This window comes from Dermacentor andersoni, chromosome 11 (genome assembly GCF_023375885.2).
Source record: "Dermacentor andersoni chromosome 11, qqDerAnde1_hic_scaffold, whole genome shotgun sequence".
Lineage (NCBI taxonomy): Eukaryota > Metazoa > Arthropoda > Arachnida > Ixodida > Ixodidae > Dermacentor > Dermacentor andersoni.
Genome location: NC_092824.1, coordinates 109276255 through 109289997, shown reverse-complemented (window position 1 = coordinate 109289997; position 13743 = coordinate 109276255). Strand labels below are relative to the sequence as shown.

Here is a 13743-nt window from a genome sequence, read left to right as displayed (position 1 = left end):
TTATTTGATTAAAACAACGTATGTTGGCGTCAGCTAGGAGGTCACTACCGCTTTCTTATTTCACTTACAACTTAATTGTATCGAATATAATTTTATACATTTACTGCTCCATAAACTTCAACAAAACATAAAGCAAAAAAAAGAAAAAAAGCTACACCATATGACTCATAGCCCTCCCTCCATCCCAAGAAATTATTTCTATATACCAGTACATGTGCACGACCAACAGGTCACGGACCACTTAACACCAATAATGGCAGCACAATGGAATTGTTTCTCTTTCTTTATTATTATTACTGCCGTGTAAACACGTCGAGAAATCACAATGCCTTTCGCCCTTCGTTGTGCCGTGCTATTTTTACATGTCCTGTGTCGGCCCTCGTTCGCCGCCGCCATCGCGATGCAGTCGATTCACGTTGTACGCCGTCACACAAGGGGTCGAACGAAAAGTCTGCCTGCTCTGACATTGCGCCTCTTAGATGTCGAAGGTGGCACGCGTACAGATTTTTCTACTGCCGGCCTGACAGTCCAAAGAGGTCCCCGCTTAAAGCGATTCTTGCAGAGTCCGTGCAGTTGCGTCTGCTCACTACGGTACAACGTAGTGTTTCCAGTTCAGGCTGGGTCCCGGGTGTTCGTGGATGGTGCCTGCAGTCCGAAGTACGGTCCGCCCTACAATCGCAAGTGTTCCTTCAAGTCCACAGTTCTGTCAACGGGCCCTGCGGTTCACGAGTCAAGTCGGTCTGATGTAGTCCGCATAGCCGTAAGTACACTGGTCCACCGTGTTCGAACTGTATATTGTCCTTGACGTCCAAACGTATTCGTGTTTCCGAGTTGTTACTCGTGGCGTTAACACCTACAGGTACGCCTGCAAGTACGCCTTGCACTTCATTACGGTGCGTTTGATCCACAATGGTCCTCACGAAAAGAGGTCCGACCGCGCTCGATAAGTTACAAGTCCCTCCATTGAAGTGGTCGCTTTATGGAATTGGCATAACCAGTGTGACGGTGCATCCTTCGGCTTCAAAGCGTCCTACGCCTCCACACCGGAATTTTGTTGGTTACTGTGAAAAGAACAAGGAGCTTATAGCTTACGAGCGAGCGGGACTTCGGCCCCCTCCTCTCTATTTTCCAAAATTAACAGCAGGCTTCCGAAAACGAAAACATCGGCCGAACCGGTTTCCTTTTTATGGAAATGGCATTGCTAATGAGGGCGCATCTTTCTGTAACAAAGTCTCCCACCCCCACAAAAAAAATGTGATTTACTGTCAGACAAACAAGAAGCAGTTGACGAGCGGGAGGAATGTCCCTTTCCTTCTCCCTCCGTCACCCAGAAATCATCGGCAGGCCTTGGAAAACAAGATTAAGCCGTGGCGATTTTCTGGTCCCACGTGGTCCTCGCCATCCCTGTGCTCCTCGCAGCTCCTGAAACGGTGTTCACCGACGTCCACTGCGGGCGGACAGGACACCAGGTCATCGGAAGGAGGACGTCCAGACCCGACGGGGCGGTGGCGCCCGCACTGGCGTCACCCTGCTGGACGACGGCGTGGTCGCCACAACCTCGTCGTCCTCGTCGTCGTCGTCGTCCATGTGTCCCCGTCGCTTCTCGCCGCATCGCCGAGCCAGCGCCACGCAAGAGAGGCAAGCGGCAATCAGCGCCAGCTGGACCAGGAAGGCCGCCACCACGGCCGCGGTCAGGACGCTGGGGGTGGCGCAGACCATGCGCGAGTCGCTCCTGGACGCTGTGGAAAGGAGGAAGGCAGCGTGAAAACCTCGCGGCACGATCAGGGTTGGTGAGAAGTTTCATTCTTCTGCATGGCTGTATTGCCGGGTGTACGGATTAGCCAGAACACTGCTCGAAGCATCGACGGCGGTAGCAGCAGTAGTCAATCATTGCGATAATTGTTCTGGGAGCTGATGTTACCTTATTTTGATTATCGATTAATAATAATAATAATAATAATAATAATAATTCTTCATGGTATCCACACTTCCCTCGAACTCCTCAGCTGTACTTGCAAATGTCTTGCAAGTTTTTTTGTGTCTTTCTTTACGTTTACTATGTATACGTACGCCAGCACTGAGACGTTTGGGTTGTTCCTGGACACATTGAATAACTAGTTATGTGATTGATGAGTATAAGTTATTTTCCTCTTTAGAACATAGAAAAATGGAGTAGCTGAGGTGCTCGCTACCTCAATTTATCCGCTGCAACCGATTTATAACAGATCACGACAAGATTTCTGCGTGATCGAAATCAGCATCACAAGGGTGGCTTGCAGCTCGTGCTTGAATCTCCGCTATCCCGGTACATATTTCGTAAATGGTAACACGTATATAAACCAACCAAAGCATTCACAGACAGATCTATAGGGCAGCGGTGATGTACAGTCATCGACATTTCTGTCTGGAGCGCTGAATCGGCGCGCTGCGATGCACTCAACTCAACCTTCGTACGTTACTGGCCAGTTTGAGACGTAGGGCTTCTGAACAGCGGAAGCCACAAGAACGCGCGGGCCACACAGGATTCAGACCGGTGTTTTGAACCTAGAAGGGGCCGCGTCATTGCTCATTTATTTGTCTGTACTCATCATTGCTCATCATTTGTCTATATTATACAGTGCAGACGTATACCGGAATACCGGCAAACGAATTACGCATTCGTCAAGGCAGCATATGGTGACGACACCTTGAGACGCTGTGATCAACCATAACATACTGGAAACGTTATCTTGCTCCGGGACTCTGCTTGTCTTGAAAAACGAACAGACGAAAAGACACCTTCGCGATGACTTTGTCGCTGCCGATACGTTTACGCAATCATGTGAACCATGTGACCATGTGAACAAAACGTGTGTGCCTCTGCTGTTGTCTTTGCCAGTATGGGGGCGAAGGACTCCCTCAAGCCATTCTAGAATGGCTTTTCCCTTCGCCTCCCATCACATGTATATGTGATAAACCAATAAAGAATCAATCAATCAGATAAGTGGAAGGCAGTTCGTCACTGCCGTGATAGTCCTGCGCGCATAAGTTACAGCTTCGCAAGATATTGTCATCAGCGCTGATGGTCGCGTCCACTAATTTTGGCCAGTACGGCACAGGAGTCTCTGGTGTAGCAACACTGTAGAGTAGTAGCAACATCATTTCTCGAAGGCAAGGTCATCTTTGCTGACTTCGTACGGGTTGGCCTATCTGCAATTTCGTTACTTCGGAATGTCGCAGCGAGTCGCAAAAGGTATCAAAACGTAGGTCTCAACGAGACAAGCGAGCATTAGTCGAGAGTAGGTAAACATTAATGGTGCAGCCGTAATTAGCACCAATAGAGCCGAAAATTAACCACATTGTACCATAGACTTCACTACCTCCGGGATCGGCCCACCTAGGCTCATGGTAAATCAATTCCCTTTTTTTTTCAGTTTCGAATATTCGCCCTTCTCGCTCCCGTCTGCTGAATAAGCGTCGTGAACTTGCGCGATGACGACGCAGATGTCGGCCCCTGTCCTGGACCGCCGTGGGCCAGGAGGTGCCACTCACTTCGGTCCCGGCTGCTGAAGACGCCCGAGTCGGTGCCGCCACCTCCGATGCCCTGCACGATGATCTCCCTCTGCAGCGGATACTCGGGAAGCGGCATGGTAGGCAGTATGTGCTTCTTGGCGGCGCCAGGCTTGACGGCGCTCGCCGGCGTCGCGTTCGAGGCGACGCCGCTAGGGGTCACCGGCGGAGCTACGGCCGACCGGCGGCTCATGCGCCTCTGCAGGCCTAGCGGCTGGAAGTACATACGTCGCCGCCTCCGACGCTTGCCGAAGGACCGAGCCCCGGCCGAGGCGCACGTAGCCGGCGCGCACTCGTGCAGGCAGAACTGCACCGTGACCTGCGACACGCAGCGTCATCGGCTTTTTGCAGAGAGGGAGACAGAGGAAAGGGCAAAGGCAGGGAGGTTAACCAGAGGGGAAGATCCGGTTTGCCACCCTACGCTGGGGATAGAGGGGAGGGAGAGGTAAAGTGATAAGAAAGTAGAGATAAAGAAAGAAAGTAGCATAGACAGAGGTTATTTGAACAAATGTGTACAATTAACGGGAAAGGGAGAGCGAGGAGCAGGCTGGCAACTGCCACCGGAAGGGGAACGACGCCTGCCTATACTCTTCAGAAGGGAGGTGACAGCAACACAGAAATGGAAGATGGGAATTTCCTATCTTCCATTTGTCCTGTTGCTTTTACGGAGATAGAAACACACAATCAGGCAGAGTGTGAATGCGAGGAGATGAAGGCGGAAAGACTAAAACAGAAGACGTTCATGTTGGTCTATAACAACGCCAACTAGATATTGCAAGGCCTGCGCACTCCGTTTTATGACGTTGTGCTGCTAGGGCCGAAATTTCCATCGTCAAGCCCTTCGTGACGTTATAGCATAACGTCATAAAGCAGGGTGTACAGCGCTTCCGCCAGCTAGGTGGCTTTGGCTATGCGCTACACAGATGAAGGGAGAGCATGGCAAATAGAAAAAATAAATAAAGAGAAGGTTCCCTTGACAATAAAATTAGGGTATCAACTTAACGACTCCAACTCTAAGTACACTACTGCATAATTTGTGATGTGCGATACTGCATATAGATTGTGACGTCTCGACAGCTGCGCGCGTCACGGGCGACTTTGCACACTAACATCAATGTGACACTTACATATACCTCGTATGCCATAGAAGATTGATTTCGTGAAAACTATGATGCGCTCGCGTGTACGCTCGACACACCGCGAGTTTGCTGTTAGATACCTCCAAGGTGGTTGAACTCCGCTTATATGGTTCTGTAAAGAAAGGCTTAACCGATGGTGGGACCGAGCCTCCGCCTGGCAGCACAGCAGTCTTACCATTAGGCCACGATCGCACGAATGCTGCTCTCGTGCCAACGTTGCTGTTTGAAGCGTCTGGTGTGTGTGTCACGTGCCCTTTTCTCACATTCAACACGGCTTCGACAGGCAATGCTGACTTCTGGATCGGCATATATGTTTTCTGTAAGGTACCTCCACATTGAGTGAAGTCCACCTATATAATGTTATCGCATTTAAGAAAAGATCAAATTGTCGAAAACACTCGCACAGGACCTCCAGTCGAGCCTAAACGCTATATTACACCAGTCCCGAAAATTATTCTAGACCAGTGTAAATTATTCTTTCAAAATTAGATGTTCATTCATTTGTTGGACGAAGATTGACTATTTTCGGTGAAAATTAACGCGGAAGTTCCTCCATTTCATTGTTTTAACTTGGCGCCGAGCCCTCAGCGCCTCTAGGCGACTGTGACGTCACAAATTTCCAAACCACCTTCTCGAAGTTCCGCCATTTTGGCACAGTTAGAAAAAAGTCCCCAGTATTGCTAGATATAAAGCCTGTGGAGGCTCCAAGCGCGTTTTGCATTTAGCCCTATCGAAATGCAACCGCCGCGGCCGGGATTCGATTGCCCGACCTCGTGCTTACCAGCGCAAAACACCAAAACCGCTAAGCCACCACGGCGGGTACTGATTAATCATCATTAAAGTCAAACCTCGATTTACCAGCACTGATATAATGAATTATCGGGTATAACGAAGTAAGCGTACAAAGTTTCGCATTCATATCAGTGTGCAGCGAATGTGTGCTTACAACGATATCGGATGTAACGAAGATATTTCAATGTCGCATTCGACTTTGTTATACGAGCTTCAACTATATATCGAAAAAGCGCGTAAAGCAGTAATCGGAAGGTTAATCGAGAAATCGCAGACCAAGATAGGGTAAGATTAATGGTGCCGAAGGTTAAAAATCATGAAGCCCGCGCGGCCGGATCCACGAGTTCTACTGGTCGCGATCTTCAGCACAAGTACAAGGCACCTGATGCATTTTTCGGCTACACATTGCTGCTTTGTTTCACATGACGGTTGTTAAGTCAGATTTTGTATTATATTTATGTATAATGGCAGGCTGTGACTTGCAAATCTATGTATTAGCTATACAGTGCTGCTTTATGTAAGCCATGATGCGTTTTGTGCCATATTTGTACCCCACCGTAGCGGCCCAATCGGCCAACAGTACCTGCAAATGAAGAAGTAAAGCTTAACCTACACTCTTAAAAAGGGTTTCACCCTTTGGGGCTTATCTCGTCCCACAAGTATAATCGTCATCTATCTTGACTACATTTCCTTTCTTTAACGCTGCGAGCCTAGTAATTCCAGGTAACGAACGGCATATGCACGTCATCATGCGTGAAATAGCATTCTCGACAGGAAAGCAGCGAGCCCAGCGTTTTCGAGAAAAGAAACGCAAGCAAATCAGATGACGATTATCATTGTGGTACAAGGATGCGCTCTAAAAGGTGAAAATTTTTTAAGAGTGTAGGCTACAGTTGGTTCATTGTTGACGTAGAAGCTTTTGACAGCGTAGACGACAAGGACGCAGTCACGCGTGAACACACATGCAGAGCCTGAATGAGTTACCCCGTGCATGTGACCTTGCATGTGACCTTGACCTTGTCAAAGTCTCTTACGTCAAAGCGTGCTGAGTCCATATGGTTTCCTACCGAAATTATCAGAGGGGGCTGCGATGGTTCGGCTATCATTGGAATGATGGTTGGTACACGGATTTATCTAATCTTCGTACTTGTGACTTCAGAGATTCTTTTTTTCGTTTATTACGCTTTATCTCTTTTTTATATTTTCAAGAAATCGTATTCTTTCTTTTTTCTAGACGATTTAATTCAGTCTTTGCGCACATGCATATTCGCTGTAAACTGTTGTATTTATCAAGCAATATATTGTTGAAAACGGTCAGTTCTCAGTCCCAAATCCGTTTGGAGCCAGAAGGACCAGTTCTAGCCCAGTCCATGTACTCCCTCTGGTAATTCCTCATGCAATTCAATCTCGTAATTTTTTGTATGAAACTGACTTATAAAAGGAAGAGACTAAGAAAATTTTAAGGAACTGATTTCGCGGACCCTCTCGTCTGCGGAATATATCTTGAAACCACCATTGCTATGTTAGCGTCAGGAGAACACAAAGAAACCAGCAGTGTAAAAACAGTAACCGGCTTGTCATTCACCTTCCTGAACTATTACTCAAATTTAAACTGACACTCGTACAGTTCTGTGGCTCACACACGTGCAGGGTTTTGTGACAGACGCGAGCGCGTGATACCTGAAAGCGGACGACGACGTCGTCGGCGAACTTGAAGGCTTCAAATCGGCTCTGCAGCGTCCTCGTCTTGTCTCCGGGCAACTTCTCCAAAGCCGGAAAGATATTTCTGTCCGTAGGGCAGCTGCGTTGCCGATAAAGGAACAAAATAAAAATTACACAATTGGTCAGCGCCTTTGTTCCTTCGTTGCGCTGAAAGCCTCCGCAATTCGGGTACGGCACATGTACAGCGGTATATGTATACCACGCCAATATATATTTTTTGACATGAAACATCTTTCAGTTCGGTAAGAGGGAAGTCGCTTGCTGCAACCACACGTAACGATAATATGCCATAGCATTATTGCTTTGCAACCGTACTACCCGTGCGTTTTACTATGGTATCGTGTAGAGGAAGGAAGCCATTACTCGATCATGCATGAGCAACGGCACAGACGTCGCCACCGTCGCACAACGCATGACGCAATCGGAGCTAATTTAGCCTCGCGCGCGGCGTTCAGAGAGGCATCTAGTTCGGCAGTACGGTCATCCACCCCAGCGATAGTGGTCGCGTTTCAGGGAGCTCCTTCTGCCGTAGTAGGTGTCACTTATGAAAGTCAAACCTGCGCACATACGGGGGTTATACGGCCTAAATGTGTACAATTTTCTTGCTGAAATGTCAGGTTACTCGGCTATGGCGCCCCCGCGTTCCACTCTCAGGGTCCACAAACGGTGTGAACAGACTCGGGCAGCAAGGCAGAGGAATATCCAACCCCTCTGACGCGCGTTGGAACGTGTCCGTCTCCATCGGGAGCGCATACGCAGGTAAATTGGGGGAAGCGCTGGAGCCCTAGCCCGGGCGCGGCGGGCTCGAGCGGTGCAGGGCAGTCTCGGGCGCCACCACTAGGCGGAATCATTTATTTACCTTGCTGCCCAAACACCATCTGCAAAAGAAACGGGACCACTACGAACAGGGAGTGAGCGCGATTGCAAAATTAGACCGCAAGGCCCTGTTGCTGTGACATAAGTTAGGCATGCAACTTTTCTAATGCGTGAAGAAATGTAACTTGAATATTTGGTTACGTCATTTCTGTACCTTAGTGCCCATATACCCTAAACGGACAGCACAGGTCGTTTCACGCACGTGCATCCCCCACTGCGGCTGCGTGCTGATACAGACTACCCTATTTTTTTTTTCTCGTACAAATGCACTCTCCATTGCCACAGATAAAGATAAACATGTTGTTCCAACGATCACTTATGAGGAACCGCGCTTGTGCGTCACAGGGTTTGAGTACTATATAGCTGGGCGATTCTGTCCGCAGTGTCGATGACTGCACTTCAACTGCACTTACCCCGCACTGTCAATGAGAACGATGGAGTCGTCGTTCTGGCCACTCGTCGCGACAAGGTTCCTCGCGAACAGCCCGAAAACGCCTGGGGAAAAATATTGGTGTAAGTCCAGCAAGTTTATGCGACAGGCACACATCGAGACACCTTGAGCAGAGTGCGAACTCGCGCAGGCTGGCAAGGATTTTCCGAATGCAATATTTAGATCATCCTCCACTCCACGCACATATCACTCATGTCAACAGAACTTTACTCGAACACATTAGAAACGCTGCAAAGGCTCTCCGCCGGCTACCACGGGGCCCAACTCTCCCTCAGGACAATCGCGGAACTGTTTATTAATTACTGGCTTTGTAATTTTACCACGCACTCTTTTGGCCTTCCACTAGTACACGCAGGCAAGCTTTGTCTAGTTCCTGCACGAACGAGTTTTGGAAATAGTGAAGAGATCTAGAAGAGACCCCATGGACAGTTTTAGTCTGTCCGTAAAGGTATTACCGTGTGTAGAGTGTCTGGTTACCGGAGAGATGTACTACAGAAACAACGCTGGTGGCGACATCTTGTGTCTCAGCTTGTGTCTCCGCTGAGGGCACACAAAGCTAACACTGCAGTGGCTCACCATATTTTACTCAAGTGCCGGCGTAAATCGTTGGTGGCGACGTAAACGCCAAAATATAGTCATTTTGTGATTTTCGTTAGACGAGAAAACTCGCGCGACACAAATGTTTCAATCGCATTGTAGCTGGGCAAAGCGCCACAATTTGTCACTGCCAGCTTCGATGCAGCCGCATACGGCTCCGGTAACCCGGTATTCCGTGAACGGTAAGAAGTCTATAGACAAGCCAGAACTCTCTCATGTTAGTGGTCGCTACCAGTACAGTGTGCAACAGAACGTAAAAATTATTACGGAGTTTTAGAAATAGGGCCAGGAGTAAAAACGAATGAAAAAAAAAGAATGAACACAGCCTAAATAAACGCAAGTGGAGGGTGGGATTATGGGCGCACTAAAATAGTTGTGGGACACCACTTCTAAAACTCGCAAGCGTCCCCAAACTTTTGATCCCTGCTTTTACTAAGCATTCTGTCTAAACTTATTCAAAAGCATTTCAAAACTTTGAGTCAGACGGCGGGAAGGGGTTGATTATTGCGGAAGAAAATGAAGGCCACACTCTACTTTTCTTGAATTTCGGGGTGATACCTCGCTCAGCGCCAGTCTGTCAGTGTGACGTCACGGATATTAACGTTTTTGCTCGCATTCGGGTCGTTTTGAGGCAGTAAAAGTTCTCGAAACTTGCAAGGTGGATTCTTTAGTTTCGTCATAATGCAATATTGCCCTTTCGAGTAGAACGCTGCGAAAACGATGGCGTCACAGCGAGATGTCGCGGGAACTCGCACGGAGCCATGGTTTTTCGTCTTTCAGTTATGCATCCTTCGTGGCTTGCCGAGTCTACTCTGACGGCGCAGAGTGCCCGTTTTGGTGTTGAAAAAGCGTAATTCACTGATATGGGTTAATTATCGAATTATTATTTGAATTTATTTGAGTTGATTTATTTTCACAGGTATATATCTCATATAAATCTTGTTAGGCAGTGCATCATTGCAACAAACGCCGAAACTAAAGTTCAGACACGGGTGTTGACATTATTTCGTTGCATAAGATTTAATATGTTAGGCAGTTGATGTACGACCAACAGCTGACCATAATTTGTGCGTTGTGTGCGGAAAAACAATCAAGAAGCGTGTCCATTATGATAGTCCGATTCCTATAGTCAAGGAAGTTTGCTTAGTTCCTATAGTCAATGTTCCACCGTCGCTATAGAAGCTCATGCAACGCCATTTAGAAGCTCGAAAGGCGGCTGCACGAACGAATGCACAGTTGCGAGCGGTTTGTCGTCCGAACGTTCAGCGTTCTATGCAGTACATCGGAGGCCACCCACTGTCGTCGTCCATCTCGATGCGCAGGAACAGCTCGTCGCCCAGCTTGGCGCCGGCCACGTCCACGCCCGCTCTGTCCGTGATGCGGAGGCGCACGTTCGGCGAGGGGGCCGTCGCGTTCACCACGCCTGGCACTCGGCTCGCCGGACCCACGCCGCTGAAAGGAAAACCGCGTCTCGTGAGAGCGACAGACTGGCGACAGACTGCCGTGCAGTCGGATACTGAATTCTGACAATACATTAGGTACTTGCGCACGGTCCTTCACTTTAAGTATACCTTCCTTACAAACAAACAAATATCTGGGTCGTCTGGGCCACTTACTGGTAGAGTGGAGATAAGCGAACACAGAGAGAGAGCGAGAGAGAGAGAGAGAGAGAGAGAGAGAGAGTTAAACACGCGACGGAGAAACAAGAACCACACGTGGCGCTTACCCCACGAGCACCTTGTAGGTGTTGGTGACCGTGCGGTTTCCGGTGTCGAAGACGCAGAACAGCTTGACGATCCTGTCGCCCTTCTGCTGAATCACCGGATGCTGCTGGATCACAATGGTGCTCGTGAATCTGCCCCGGTCCTGCGAGCCGGCAACGCGCCACATAGCAAGAGTTCGGTGGCGCGTTTAGCCACGACGAGGTTTATAAGTTTGCGTTGAAGTGATAGACACACAAAGGTCACAGCACGAAGGTCACTTCGCTCGCTGCTGCTGCCGCGCATCCTCACGCCAGCGTTTCGCCAGCGAGTGTCCGCGGTCATCGAGTGTAATGTGTTCATGTTTGCGTGTGCGCGCGGACACCATGCTTGTTAATTTAGTTAGCAAGTGAATGTTTCCAAGTTTATACGGAAGATAAAACTATCCTTACTTCGTATAGCTGTCGAATAATTTGCCATCGCAATCGATGCTTCCCCTTTCGAGCGAAACTGCGGCTTCTAAATCCGTAAGCATTCCTATGCAAACCCAACGAAAAAAAACCATCCTTCCGTGCCTAACGTAAAACGATCGCTTTTAAGACCGAGACGGCAACAGCGAGCGACTTTACCTTCGTCCTGCCTGCCGCTTCAACGCGGACGAAGCGGCGGTGAGAACACAAGCGCTCACGACGCTCTCAGCACAAGCCGCATCCTGCCCTTTTCGCAGATCCCTTTCAAGGTACGGTCCGCGCGGCCGTGCCATATACGCAGCCGCCGCCGGAGTACGTTTGATCACGGTTCATAATGGTTCGACTAGGACGGATAAGGGGCTAAAGAGCGATAACGGGTTATAATGATCGGGACGTCATCAGCGCACCTGGCGCCGCAACCTGTAGTACTTTCTTGGCATTATTAATGCACCTTGCCTCGCCGTCCGCACCAGTTCGTGTCGCCGCAGCACTGTCCTTTGTACTGGTCGGATCGTTTCATAACATTGATAATGACACTGGACTGCGTGGAGATGAGCGAGCGGCACAATGGTTAAGCATACTTAGACAACTTCCAGAGGAGTTCCTGCGTGCTTTTTTGGTTACAGCGAAGGAAATTTTCGTGTCGTAAGCAAAAAACTCCCCATATGTGGGCCGATCCTGGAGATAGTACAATGCCGGGCCGACCTGCGGCGGAGTTGCAGTTCGCCATTAAGGGGCCCACATACACAGCTTCGCTGGTCATCCTTCTTCACAGATTGAAAGGGTACTGAGATTTTTTTTCTATTCTTACATTTGAGGGCTATTCCGATTGTCGCAGAAGGAGCCAAGTCAGGTGGGGGATATATTGCCAGAAATCGAGTATTTGCTTCATTGTCAGAAGCCTTACATTATTTTTTTATTCATTGGTAGGCACGATATTTTATTAGAAAATAATTTACATGCAATTTCATTATATTTCTTTCTATAGTTCGCCTAGAAATGATCCAAGTATAGCATGTTCAAGAAGCTATATGCAAGAAATGTCTAGATACGAAAGCCAAGAATAATTTCACACAAATTCCTACAAAGCTTACTATCTGCCAAAATTTTATTTGTGTCTCAATGCTACACAACAGCCCCGCAAGACCACGCTGAGCCAGGAAAACAGCATTCTGGCCTATGTTTACGCGTCCATAGAACACTGTAGAGTCCTTGCAAACATCTGACAAATAGCGGCCACCGTAGATAAGGGAATCAACTATTTGTATAGAAAGCTTTAAAAAGGCAACTTTATAACATTTATTTTTTAAGCAGAGACCCACATCACAAGACTTAGAAAGTTGAGTCTTGTATATGGCTGGATATGCAACAATACTGACGCGCATGGTTTTAAAATGTCGGAACTGAATTCGTCGTGTCCGAAAGACGCGATTGTGCAACATATTATGGGGTTTGGCTTGAAGTTTGGTTGGAGAAAGCTTTTGGATATGCAGCGTATTTCAGAAAATGCGTTAGAAATTTGGTAAACATAGGGAAGATGCGATGAGAAAGTGACTGCCTCGGCATTGTCTTCATCACAGGCACATTTACTGCAAGGTGAGCAGGTGCAGTCTATATGACTTCATGAATTTCTAAGCTTCATCTCACGTTTACGTCATCCCGGTGAACCAAGCGTAAACTGACTTGGCTGACCCTTCGGTTATTATACAGAACGTAATGTAATTCCGATAAACATATAGCTAATCCTGAGGAGACACTATCCAAACCTTATGACGTCACATTGAGCTAGTGCGGAGCCTTCAATCCCGTCTGTCATTCTTAAGTACATATTTTTTTTTTTTTTTGGGGGGGGGGGGTTGCCAAGGCTCGTAGTACAGTAAGAGAGACATATCTGCTGTTTCAGAAGTGCGATTTGCCAGTCCAACTTCACTATACAGTGCGAGATGTGAGAGACTCACGTCCTCGGAGACTCCGCACCGCCGATCCATGAGTCCCATGACGAGCGTGGTCTCCCGAGATCCGCGTCCCTGGACGTCGCAGCCGGCCGTCTCGTCTCGCGGGTAGATCCTTCCCGCGAAGGGATCCTTGGTGTGCAGAGTGAGCGCCATCGACTCACGCGTGCACGACAACTGCACGGCTGCACGGTGTGGCGAGGAGACGAGGCGTTGCCGAAAAGGAGCTTTAGAACCGAGAAGTAGTCCACTGCCGCATCAGCTTTAGCGTGGTCTCCGAGACAGTGCAGCGTCACGGTGCGAATACAACATCCTCCCTACCATAGTCGCCCTTCAGCCCGCTGAGGGTTTCTACTACCGGCATTCATTGCGGCAGCAGTGGCGTAGTGACACTCGTAGTGTAACAGGCCTGTTACTCTGCTGGTGCCGAATGTCGGAGCAATTTGAGGAAACGCCGAATTTGTTTTCATGAACCAATTGCCCGTGACACGTGAA

The 13743-nt window shown here is 48.5% G+C and overlaps 1 protein-coding gene across 2 annotated transcripts in view; it reads right to left on the bottom strand.

Moving 5' to 3' along the window:
• Positions 1-265: 265 nt before the first annotated feature.
• LOC126539453 (uncharacterized) overlaps positions 266-13743 on the bottom strand; it is a 29809-nt gene continuing 16331 nt past the window's right edge. For both annotated transcript variants that reach the window (XM_050186297.3, XM_055075392.2), the window contains 7 exons: positions 13255-13433; positions 10853-10992; positions 10424-10578; positions 8492-8573; positions 7161-7281; positions 3532-3868; positions 266-1739 (listed from right to left, as the gene is read on the bottom strand). In XM_050186297.3, coding sequence (XP_050042254.1) covers positions 1471-1739; positions 3532-3868; positions 7161-7281; positions 8492-8573; positions 10424-10578; positions 10853-10992; positions 13255-13433 — 1283 coding nt within the window. In that variant the 3' untranslated portion in view covers positions 266-1470. The remainder of the gene's footprint in view (positions 1740-3531; positions 3869-7160; positions 7282-8491; positions 8574-10423; positions 10579-10852; positions 10993-13254; positions 13434-13743) is intronic.